The following is a 12,537-nucleotide window of genomic DNA, read 5'->3' on the forward strand; positions in this document are numbered from 1 at the left end:
TTATGGGCTATTCTTACAGGAAGTCTTCCCTTATCACCCTGGACTCCAGGAAACTCTCCTACTTAGATCTCCTTCCTAACTGAAGTCTCTATAGATATAGATCTTTTGCATTTTTATCTGTGTTAAAGTCAAACCCTACCCCCCACCCCCCCACCCCCCGCCAACAAGGTTGGATGATCCTCCAAAGCAGGAGCTTGGAAACATGGAAAAAGTGTCTGATTTGGAATAAGACTCTCTGAACTTCAGTATTCTCATCTATGAAATGGTGATAATATACATTTCTGCTGCCTGGAGTTTTGGCAAAATAGCGTCCATGAGCATTAACTGGAGTTCCTGGTGCATTCGAAGTGCCCAAGAAGTGATTAAGTGTTGACTTATTCTTCTCTCTGATTTTCTTGCTTTGCATTTCCAACAGGAGACCTGTACTAATTTTCAGGGTTGACAAAGAATTGTTCTCATTTTCTTAGCAGGCAGATCTTAGACTGTTGTCTTCAATCTTCAAACACAATAGGAAGGATAGAGGGAGAGAGTTCACATCTCTGGCTTATGGGCGTGAGATGCTATGCTAACTTAATTACTCAAGGGCGTGAACTAAATCTTGCTCTGAATATTTTTAAAGAAAATGGATTTAAATTTACTGATACAGGGGGATTGACTGAATGGCCTTATAGCACTTGGAGTTTTTAGTTTTTGTTTTTTGTTTGTTTTGCAAGCTGCCATTTCTGTCAGTTATGACCTGCTTAACCTTTTTCCTTTCACCTCCATCCCACATCAGAACGCAGGATCCAATTAGATGATGGTGAGATGTGACCTACAGCAAAAAGTACTAACAGAGAAAATTTAATGAGAAGTGACAGTGTTGCCACTTCTGAGTTAAGTACCTGTCACACACAGTGATCCATGGTGGTGGATGCATTGAATTGGGTGGAATATGAGAAATGGTCATAAGTGGTGCTAATGTGTAGCGGCAGTGCAGCCCCAAGGCAGGCTTCTTTTTTACGTGGAGCATCAGTCAGAGCCCAGCCAGACAGAAACTTATTCTTTGGTCCCTCCTAAGGCAGAACCCTATGCGGGGGAAGGAGAGGGGTGAACACAGACTTTTTCGAGTGCAAGCACGGTTTCTGGGTTAGCATCCCTGCATTTTGCGAGTCTGAGTGCTTGGGTTGGTAGGTAAGCATAGACAGGAAGAGGTGGGGGTGCACCTTGGGTTGTGTGTGTCCATTTTGGGTTTTTTGGTTTTTTTTCTCCCATTATTACCCCCAGTAGAGTACCACTGATAACTTCCTCTGGGTCTCATCAAGTGCTTAATTCTTCCATCTTTATGTCCCAAGGAGTGTGCCCTTATTTTGCCAACTGCCTTACCAGTGGGATGCCCTCTGCCTGGTGATAAGGATGCTCCTTTCCACCAGGTTCTGAGAAGCCCATCCTGAGCTCTCTGGGGGCCAGCATCTCTCCTTTTCAATCAGATATTGTCTAAAGACAGGCTCCAAGATAAGCCAATCTCAAAAATTCAAAAGAGGAATGATCTCACTGATAAGCGGATGATGACACGTAACGGGGGGTGGGAGGGGGGCAAGAATGGAGGAAGGAGGGACTGTATAGAGGGAAAAGAGAGGTGGGAGGGGTGGGGGGAAGGAAAAAAATAACGGAATGAATCAAACATCATTACTCTATGTAAATGTATGAATATGCAAATGGTATGCTGTTACTCTATGTACAAACAGAAACAACATGTATCCCATTTGTTTACAATAAAAATAAATTAAAAAAAAAAAAGACAGGCTCCAAGCCTTCATGGCTGGCTATGTGCTGCTCTGCATCAGGCCAAGTGCCGAATGCACCTTGCCAGTGGCCTGACTGTTATCCCAACATGTTTGCAAAACAGTTCTATAGTCTTGGCTCCTATATAAGTTTCTTATTGCTGCTGTAACAGACTCCCACAAACTTGGTGACTTAAAGCAACATAGATTTATTATCTTACAGTTCTGTAGGTCAGAAGTCTAAAGTGGGCTGGTTTACTCTAGAGACTCTAGGAAAGAATCCATATCCTTGCTCCTTTCTAGTTTCTAGAAACTGCACCTGTTCCTGGCCCTGTGGCCCTGCATTACTCTGACCTCTGCTTCTGTGGCACTTCCCCCTCACACCCTCCTACCTCACTTTTATAAGGACAGTATTGCATTGTGTCCATCTGGATAATCCAGGATCATCTCCCCATTTCAAGGAACTTAATTTAATGATGTGTCAAAGTCTCTTGCTGTGCAAGGTAACAAATTCACAATGCTGAGGATTTGGATGTGGACATTTTTGCTGGAGTGTGGGAGGAGCTATCCTCAAACCTACTCTGGGCTCCCCACATGTCAGAAAATGATGAACGTGTATGCCGAGCTTGGCCATGGGGTGAGTCTATGATTCTGGAAAGGGTTTCTGAACCTTTCCTCCCCACAGACACCTTCCTAACCTGCTTGTTTCTGAAATCCTGCTGGGTCAAGTGTGGTTACCACAGTGAGAACCAGGCTCAGTGCCAGGGGCTCTGACATGTTTCTTCACACTCAGGTGTCAATGTGTCACAGCTGAGCCTGTCCTAAGGGCAGGTTCTGATGGAGAGAGGCACTGCATAGGAGGAGCAGCAGCCAGGGAGGCTGGGGTTAACTTGGATCCTAATGACGCTCAAGCATGGGGGCCCCCAGTGATGGAGAGAGCAAAGGCACTTGGAAGTAGGACCACAAAGTTTTAATCAAACACAGCAAAATGGCCGCGATGCAGAACAGGTAGTGCTTGGAGAAGAGAAAGAAGACCATCTCCTTGGTGACATAGATTATGTGTATAAAGATGAAGCAGTACAGGAACATGGCAAACTGGTTCTGGGGGAGCAGGAGGTCCTGGAGGCCTCCCGAGAACTGTGGGGGAAAGAAGACAGTGGAGCTGGCGCCACTTCCTGAACGTGACTTCGTTATCATCCTCACCTAAGGAAAGGGTAATAGTACTCTCTTCCCAAAATCATGAGGAAGAAGGAGGAAAAAATAACGAGACAATTCCTGGTCAGGTCACTGGCACATAGAGGGAACTCATTAATTTTCACATCTTGAAACTGCCTTATCCCTCCTGGCTGGGGCCCAGGGCCAACGCCTTGCTTCCTCTTTACACCCCACACTGTGCATTGGAGTTACGCATGGGAGCAATTTCTCCGAGTCCAAGATCCTCAGATCTGGACTCTGGGTTTTGGGAGTGTTCTCTGGACAACTGACATTCAACGTAGATTTCTGGACAGTAGCACAATGACAGGGCATCTCTTGGGTACGGATGACTGACTCCCTGGGTCCTGGCACACATCACATGGTTCAGTCCATGTTCTTTAGTCCAGGGTTTGGTCTTTCCTGGGGGCGAGTGCAGAGAGATGAGCAATAGGACCCCCATTAACTCACAGACCACTGGGCTTAGGAAAAGCAGCTTGAATGATCTGACTGATTCTGCCTTTAAGCTGTTTTCTGGAATCTGTATAACTGGGATCTGACAGACCTATTTTAACAGTAGACAGCATCAATGTATAAGTAAAGCAAAGCTGATATAATGATTTTGTTCTTTAGTTCAGGCATCAGCCGTGGTTCATTCTTTAAAATATTTTTTAAAAATCATGTCATATTTTTAAAAGCAGCCAGATAACAAGGATTGAGATGCCCTAAACCAGCAATAAGCACACTCAAAGAAGTATTTTCAGTGTAATGAAATCTACCCATTCATCCATCCTTCCTAGCCTCCCAGAAAAAGAAAAGATGGGGAACCAAAGCTCACAAGTAAAACACTTTGGGAAACTATTACCAATGATCTGAGGACTTGGACCCACCAACTGTTAAAACCACTACATGACATGTGGGGTGACTAAAACTCAGAAGGGTTGAAGGTAGCTCTGGTGGTGAGCCTCTAAAGTGAGAGGAGACCCGAGAAGACCTAGCGTTCTCCTGGCAGGAGCCATGCTCTGCAGACGCTGGCTCTGTACTCGAGGCCTTGGCCACTCTGGGCAGTCTGTGTGTGTTTTTAGTCTGAAATGCTGATGGGGTGGAAGGTGGAGTGGTAATTGTGATTTTGATAATGAAACATGCATTTGTGAAACCCTGTAGACTTTTCAAAACACTTTCAATGGCCTATCTTTTAAGCTTAAGGCAGAGGATGGGTAGGATAGAGGATGGATATGCCAAGGGTTCCCATCTCATCTAGCAAGGAGAAAGATTTTCCAGTGAAAAAGGGAAGAATAAATAAGGTTAGGAGGAGACAGACCAAAGACTCAATACACCACCATACCTGCCCTTCAATAGTTTCAGGCTCAAAATTGGAACAAATTTTATCCCTGGATACTGTGAAATCCCATGAGTTTGAAAATGGAACTTGGAAAATTTCAAAAATATCAGGAAATGTGCCAGAATCTTAAATACAGGCAAATATTTTTCAGATTTTGAAAAAAGGAGAAAAAGATGGAAATGGAAGTCCTGGTTCAATAAGCTTGACTTGGCTCAGTGACATCATTTAATATATAATTAAGCAGGTATTTTGTGAGAGGAAAAAAGATAATTAAGTTAGCATGTGTTCATTGAGAACAAATCATGTAAAACCAAGTCTATTTTCTTTTCTTTTCTTTTCTTTTAATTGACTAGCCATTGGAGAAATGCTATAGGTAATATAATATCTTAATTCTGAGAAACCATTTGACAGTGTGTCTTGGGACAGTTTATTTGGCCAAGCTGGAGAAATGTGAGCTGGATAAAATGTAACTTCAGGGTGTTGATTGATGGAACATTGCTAACCTGTAGTGAGCTCTTTTAGTGGTATTTACTTTAGGTCATATCCTCCTCAACAATTAGTGCAATGACTTGGAGAAAGACAGAAAGCAAACTTCTCAGAATTGAGGATGACTCAGATCTGGGAAGCACAGCTAATACATTACATCCTAATAAAATTGAAAAGTGATGAATGTAAGTTGTTGCATTGGGTCAAGAAGTGAACTGCATGAGTACATAAAAATGGTAATAGCTAACATTTATTGAGTGCTTACCTAATGCACTGGGCTCACTGCAAAGCGCCTTACATGCATTCTCTCCTCTAATCCTCATGGACCTTATGAGGCAGGGACCACTTTAGGGATGAGCAAACCAAGGCTCAATGAGGATCAATAACTTGCCCAAGGTTAAGCAACTTACACATGGTAGAGGCAAGATTTTAACACAGGACAGCCTTTAAAGCCCAGGAGATACTGTGTTAAGCAGTAACAACTTTCCTTATGGCTGTGTTTATGATGCCCTAGCTACTACTGTGCTAAGTACTTCCCATCCCATTTCACCTTGGGCTGGTGTTCTTATCCCTGTTTAGTACAGATGAGCATTGAGTGTACATTTCTTGTGCAAAAACAACTGTTTCAGTTGTCATCCTACAGCAACCACAGCCCTGGTCAGGGAGGTGATGGGGCTGAACTCCAGGGGGATGCTGGGTTTGGTCTCCAGTAGTCACACTGCATGAGAAGCAAAGAGGAATTAAGAGTGCTGGAAAGTGCTGAGGATTTTCCCCTCAGGTTATCAAAAGGGCTGTTAAGTAGATCATGTGGTTCTGGGCCCCCTCCTGGCCTTAGAGAGTTGACTCTCAGCTCAACGTGGAAGCTCTAGCAAAGCCTTCTCATGTGGGGTACTGATCTCAGTCCATCTCAGGAACTGACCCAAGGCAGCAGAGCTGGAGGTAGCCTTGGGGATGGTCACTCCTCTCAGTTAAGACCCAGGATCTATATGGTTAGACACACAGAGCCCACAGGGAAGGTGGACTCACTCCTGCCCTGACAGCGTGAGGTGGCCTATGTGCCGACTGCTCCTGATGTTGGCCCTGGCCCCTGACCCCAAGCCTACCTCCCCACGTACCGGGCGGGGTGTGGCCTGCTGCTGCAGCTGCTCCATTGCCTCCTCATGCTGCCGCTGCCTCTCGTTCTCCTCATGCAGGTACTTGAGCCGCGTGAGCTCGAACTCCATGCGCACCTTCTCCAGCTCCATGGCCTTGCGCTCCATTCCCGAGGCCTGAGGCAGCTCCGTGGGTTCTGGTCCATCACCCGCCTGGCCCTTGGTGGCAGGTCCAGCGTTTGGGGTCATTGACTTCGGGGGCCCTGGGCAGTTTCTGTCCTCATCGGTTTCCATCTCCTCCAAGTAGTCATAGGAGTCTGGCTTGGGGGACTCTGCCTCCTGGGACTGGGAAAGGGGAGGTGGGGGGCAGTGGGGAGTCAGATCGGGCTGCCCCACCTCTACCCCTCTGCTCCTCCAGCTCCAAGCGGCAGTGGACTGAGCTGTGGGAAAGTGTCCTGCATTGTAAAGATTCAGGCTGCCTGCATTCTTATTAGATGTGTACTTAGGCAGAGTTATCAGGACCCAAGTGCTGCAAAGGACAAAGCAAAGGAATACAAAGAACCCCTGCCCACAAGTGGCAAGCCCAGATAGATGTCTGTGCCTACTGATTTTCAAGTCTCCAGGGAGGTAACATCCCATTGCCCACCCTGTAAGATACAAGGTCTTCTGGGGGCCATAGAGGGAGAATAAACCCAGCATTTTGAGAACCTAAACATGAACCAACAAAGGGTGGGGTGACTTCAAATGAGGAGACAGATGGGTGAGACCAAAGCCAGCTTCAAGTGACTTAACACTTTTGTGCAGGGCCACCTGGTCCCTGGTGGCAACTGGGTGCCAGTTATGGGGATGGGGTGCTAGTCCTGCTCTTGGCAGCTCTCTGCATCTCATAGCACTCAGCTCCAACCACCTGTTCCGAGTGTTCTTTTCCCTCAACGGAACCGGCTGGGGCAACCCTCTTACCAATGAAGCCCTTGGCTTGCCTTCAGATGTGGAGTCACTAGGCACCAACTTGGAGAAGGTGGGGCAACTTTCTCCTGCCCCCCGGGTTTCCATCACTTCTCTGTCTTCTGTTGCCATTTAAAAAACCACGGTGTTGCCACCTAAGGCCAGAGGACATCTTTTGAGACAATAACATTTGGCCTCACCAGATTCCACAGCCTGGCTGCCATCATAATCCTTTCATAATAATCCACATTCTACTAGTTGCTAAGGCCCCTTTGGTAAAGGGTGTGACACCTTTGAGGTGCCATTATTAGGAACTTTCACTCCTACGGATTGCTTTGAAAACTGGAATTCTACCACTTGAAAACCAGAATCCCACCATCTAAAACTATTCCTTTGCGTTGTTTTAAGTGAAGATTATATTGGGATAAGTCACAACTAGCTCCATAAACCCTGTTTGGTGCTGAACCCCTTCCTCCCAATTTCTATGTTATCATATTAATCCCCAGTAACTCAGAATGTGACTTTATTTGGAGATAGAATCTTTATAGAAGTTACGTTAAAAAGAGGTTATTAGGGTAGACCAGTTATAACCATAACATGTCAATGGTGTACAGTAAACATTGATTTTGCTCAGATATCTAAAGATTGATCTACATTGGACTCAGCTGGGGGTTTGATTAGGGAACTTTGTTCCGTGTCTCTCTTACCCTATTCTTGAAAATGGTGGGCTAGCCTGGAAACACTCTTTCCAAGTCAATGAAAGAAGCCCAAGAGACCTTGGAATGAACACACCTTCACTTCCGTCTCATACAATGGCCAGACCCAAAGTTAAAGAATGGGGAAATGTACTCTGCCATTTTGGTCAGGGGAACTGCAAAGATATAGGACAGAAGGTGTGGATACAGGGGATAGATTTGGGAGCAATCAGGTAATGTACCCGAGAGTCAAGAGGTGAGTGATGATATGATTGGGAGGTTTGGTGGAAAAGTGATATGAAGGGTGGGTGGAATTTGAGTAAGAGGAAAGGATCAGCATGGTGGAGTCTTCACTGATGATCATTATCCATTCACCTCTCCATTTCTGTTCTCTGCCCTTCCCTACCCAGCCCTTTCCAGGAAGGTGACCTCCATGAAGCAGCATCTCATTCATTAAGCAAAACAGTCTAGGACTTTTATTTCCCCTCTCCCAGGATACATCAAACCCATGGCTTAGGGAGCTCCCTAGGAAGTTGGAGTGATGGGTCTCATGAGCCTTGGGTTGGTTTGCACTTGTGGCAACAGGAAAAGAGCCTCAAAGGAGGGGAACGTGCAGCAAAGTGACATGAGGGAACACAGGAGATGGGGTCACCCAGGAGCCAGGCAGCAGGACTTGGGATGACTTGGCCTCGGAGGGATGGTGCTGGATTCAGGAAGTCCTGGGGACCAGCAGCCAGGGCTGTGCATCTTCATGTGTACTTTCTCATTGCTGTGACTTGCCTGGTTTATTTCTGCTTGTGTCTTCTCACTTCCAACCAAGGTCCTCGTGTGTTTTCCTACTTCATAACTTCAGTGTGTGCAAGGTTTCCGCTTCCTCCCAACTTTGGTTTACCTATAACTTTGGCTTCTAGTGGTCCTGAGCATGGGCCTCTCTCTGTGCCTTTGTTCTGTTGGTCCTAACCCAGTCATTCATGGCTGCCTAGTAAACTTTTCCAAGGGAAGACTCAGAAGGAACCTGCTGCTCTGTGCAAGTGCAGAGCCCTTCATTCCAGCACTGGGCAACCTGCAGAAGTGCCTAGCCCAGTGTCATCTGTAGTGAAGTGGAAGGAGAGGGAGGGCAGGGCCATGTGGTACCGCTTCAGGTTGTCCACAGGCAAGAGTTTCAGGTGGGTCAGTTTCCCTTAGCAGGGGCAACTGGGGTTGAAGACTGGAGGGCACATTCACAGAGCTTTGGATCAGTCCCAGGGCTGGTGAATAACCAGAGGAGAGACTTGTATATTAGCACAGCACTCATAAGCTTTCATGTGCATTATCTCATTGGATTCTCAGAATGCCCTTGTGGGACAAATTAAAGTAGGTACAGTTACTGCTGCCTAAAAAGCAGGGAGCCTCAGTCACTCAGAGAGCCAGGGATCTGTGTGTGGGTGCACAGGACGTCAGCAGCTGAGTGGACCCTCCAGATCCTGCCCCTGTGTTTTATTACCAGACCACAAGGATGGTCTTCCATGATCCAACTCTAACAGGTCAGATTTTTTTTTTTCCTCATAAAAAGAAAAATGTATGTGCATAGAGGTTTATCACAGCATTATTTGTAATAGCAAGAGACTTAAAACAACTTAAATTCTACCAGAAGGGAACTGGTTAAATAATTGGTCCTGTATTTATGTCAAGAATACTAAGCGGGCTGGGGTTGTGGCTCAGTGGTAGGGCACTTGCCTAGCATGTGTGAGGCACTGGGTTTGATCCTCAGCACCACATAAAAATAAATAAAATTAAAATTAAAGTAATTTAAAAAAAGAATATTAAGCAAGCCAGGCACGGTGGTGCTCATCTGCCATCCTAGCACCTCAGGAGGCTGAGGCAGGAGGATTGTGAGTGCAAAGGCAGCTTCAACAATTTAGTGAGGCCCAAAGTAACTTAGTGAGACCCTCCTCAAAATTAAAAAATATATTTTTTAAAAAAGGGCTGGGGATGTGGCTCAGTAGTTAAGCGCCTCTAGATTCAATCTCTGGTCACCCCCCCTCCCAAAAAACTAAATGGGTGTTAATAAAAAGAATGAGAAGAAAGAAAGAAGAAAGAAAGAAAGGTAAGGTAACTAACTGCATTAGTATGAGTATCTTATTCTTAAAAATGTATTATAATTTGGAAAAGCAAAGAAAGTGCTCCTATGTGTATTCAAGTAGGAACACACATGTGTATAGAACATATCTGGAAAGACACATGATGAACTGTTTCCTGATGGCCGTCTCTGAGGGGAGGGAGTGGAGGGATTATGGAGCTGGAACCTATTCTTAACTGTATACCATTTTGTACTTCTGACTTTTTAAGTTCAGATATTATACTTTCAGTTAAAATTTCAAAAGGTGTCTGGAGGATGCAGGAAAGGCAGTCTAGGATGTGCATCTTGTTCAAGTTGAGGACAGGCAGGAAGCTGTGAGCCACGTCGAACCTGCACATCATCTGCCCATCCCTGTGTCCCCCCTCCCATCCAGAGTAACCTGTACTTCAACTTGGGATGGAAGTCTTCTACTAAAATGTTTTCTTTCCTTCCTGGTGCTTTAGCTATGGACTCAGTGGTTTTGCGATCCCATTCACAGGTTTCTTGGAGTGTTCAGAGGATTATAATAGTAATGATAATAATAACCTAGTGATTGGGCACTAACCTTATACCAACAACAGGGAATTTTTCATGGATTATTTATTTAATTTTTAGAGCAACCTATAAATTAGGTATTATCATTATTTCTATCTTCATAGAAGCAGAAACTGAGTTATAGAGGCTAACTTACCTATCCACAGTTATACAGTTAGGGAGAAACCAAGATCTGAGCACTAAAATCAGGATTTAAGCATTAAAGTCCCTGGATTAAATCTCTTTCTGCTTGACATACCTAGAGTGGTATCTGCTTTCCTGGTTGAATTCTGTTGATAAGGGGGTATCAAGAGAAGGAGGTGAGTCAAGATGCTCCAAGGATGTGTAGGGGAAATAAGTGTGAGGTGGGAGCAAGGGGCTGCCTGGGAGCTGCAGGAATGCTAATAAATACAGGTGTGTGAGTGAATTCCTAAAGCCCACTCAGGAGCCAGAAACCACACAGCAATTCCAACAGGGAAAGTAGAATATGAAGAATTATTAATTAGTAACAGGAAGAAGACTACTTAAACAGAACTCTAAGAAATGCAGAAAAGAATCAAATTATGAGAGGTGCTCCCTGAGGCTGAGATTCCAACCTCATTGGAGAGGGTGTGACTGAGCCAGTGGGTGGTGTGTAAGTTCACCGGGGTCAAGGTACAGCAGGTCGGATCTGGTAAGGGTGTATTGAACTGGTCAAGAAGTTTCTGGAGAGAACCTCAGCTGGGAAACTTGTTGGGAAGCTGCCCCCAAAGTGCTACTCAAACTCTCTGGTGATGAGAGGGCAGTAAAAGGCCACTGAGTGTTCTGCATGTTGGCCAAGCACTGCAGCATTTCAGGAAAAAGACAAGGGGAGCATGTCAGGAGCTAGGAAGAGCTGTCCCTAGTCCTGTAATGTCTCTCTGTTGCCCTCTACTGAAGAAGCTTAATATCATGCCAGCAGACAAGAGAATGTTTATAGGGTTACACTTCAGAATCACAAGCAGGACAATGAAGGATGGATCTGCAGTTGAGTGGCAATGAGTTGATAATTGGTACAGTGTGTGCAGACCAGAAAGTCAATTCCTCCACCTTTTTTGGAGAGTACCATGATTGAACTCAGGGTTGCTTAATCACTAAGCTACATTCCCAGTCCTTTTATTTTATTTTTTTTTAATTTTGAGACAGGGTCTTGCTAAGTTGCTTAGGGCCTCACTACATTGCTGAGGTTGGTCTTGAACTTCCAATCCTCCTGCCTCAGCCTCCTGAGTTACTGGGTTTACAGGCATACACCACCATGCCTGGCTCAATTCCCTCTTGACACCCTTGTGTCATTGCCCTGTCTTTTGGGAAGTTACCCCAAACCAATATTTCAGAAGTCCCTTCTGGGTTCATGACCCTGAGCAGGGAAGTACCAAGGAACATATGAAACTCTTACCTCTGTGGAGTATATAACAGCACTGGAGAAAGAGGGAGTGCCTGTCACTGTTCCCTAAATTCACACTCCGACTCCTTGCCTTTTCACTGGTGGGTTCCATGGTATAGAAAATGCATGTCCCCTTGTCTCCACCTGGGAGTGTCCCCTTTGACCTCCAGCTCCTACTATCACCTGTGAAACGGCTTTATATTTTTCTGGCTGGTTCTTGTCTACTGTCTCCCACTAGATGAGAGGCCAGCTGAGGGCAGAACACAAGGCCTTGCTCCCAGGAGCCAGAGAAGGGGCAGCTCTGTCAATGGCCCTGGCAAGGTTGCTGGCTCAACGTTGGCTAGTGAGTGCCACACAGGCAAGCAGATCAGCGGATCGTAGAGTCTTACCTTCTCCTTTTTGTATCTAGATACTCCAAGAAAACCAGAGGCCTCACTTCCTAATGACTTCCCTTCTTTCATCTCCCTACCTTGATGGAGTGAATTGGTAGTAGGTGAATTTCCACCAAGTTGCTTCTAAATCCAAGCTGTGTAAATTTAGTTGGATTTTAAGTGCTTGGGCAATAGGGTGACAGGGGTGGGAACTTTACTATTTAAAGGAACTTTGTGCATAATTTAACAAAGCTGCTGTCTCCTAATTTATAATTTATAGGAACCCAGTGGCTACTCATAGAGAGGGTTTGTTAAAACATGGCTTACTTATGGTGACCTCGGAAAAACCTGAAGAGAAGTGCCCTGTGCTTTGACTAGGTTGGCAATCTGCAAGCAATGTCCCTAGAAGAGCCTGCATTGGTCTGAAATCCTGGGCTTTCATCATTCAGAGCTGGAAGAAGTCCTGGAGACCTTCTAGACGGGGCCCACTTCCAGTAGCCACTTGCTCACTGATTTGTTTTAGGTCAGAGGAGGGGCCCAGTGAGGGCAGCAGAAGATGTGCACCAAGGAGACCCCAGATCTGCCAGCTGGCAAGCCGTCGAAGCCCTGTGAGAGTGCAGCT

General features: G+C 45.6%; 1 protein-coding gene across 1 annotated transcript; it reads right to left on the bottom strand.

Annotated features, from left to right (window-relative positions):
- Nucleotides 1-2,657: 2,657 nt before the first annotated feature.
- Tmem247 (transmembrane protein 247) lies at nt 2,658-6,947 on the bottom strand. Its single transcript, XM_047522139.1, has 3 exons — nt 6,831-6,947; nt 5,895-6,215; nt 2,658-2,897 (listed from the first exon to the last, which is right to left on the bottom strand). The coding sequence occupies exons 1-3, from the start codon at nt 6,945-6,947 to the stop codon at nt 2,658-2,660; spliced, it is 678 nt and encodes a 225-aa protein (XP_047378095.1).
- Between the last annotated feature and the right edge of the window lie 5,590 nt (nt 6,948-12,537).

Source organism: Sciurus carolinensis, chromosome 13, assembly GCF_902686445.1.
Source record: "Sciurus carolinensis chromosome 13, mSciCar1.2, whole genome shotgun sequence".
In the NCBI taxonomy this organism is placed as follows: domain Eukaryota; kingdom Metazoa; phylum Chordata; class Mammalia; order Rodentia; family Sciuridae; genus Sciurus; species Sciurus carolinensis.

Coding starts and splice junctions, on each gene's coding strand:
- Tmem247 (XM_047522139.1), bottom strand. CDS start 6,947: ATGGCAACAGAAGACAGAGAAGTGATGGAAACCCGGGGGGCAGGAGAA. Junction 6,216..6,830: donor GCAAGCCAAGGGCTTCATTG/GTAAGAGGGTTG, acceptor CCCCTTTCCCAG/TCCCAGGAGGCAGAGTCCCC. Junction 2,898..5,894: donor AGCAGGCCACACCCCGCCCG/GTACGTGGGGAG, acceptor TTTCCCCCACAG/TTCTCGGGAGGCCTCCAGGA.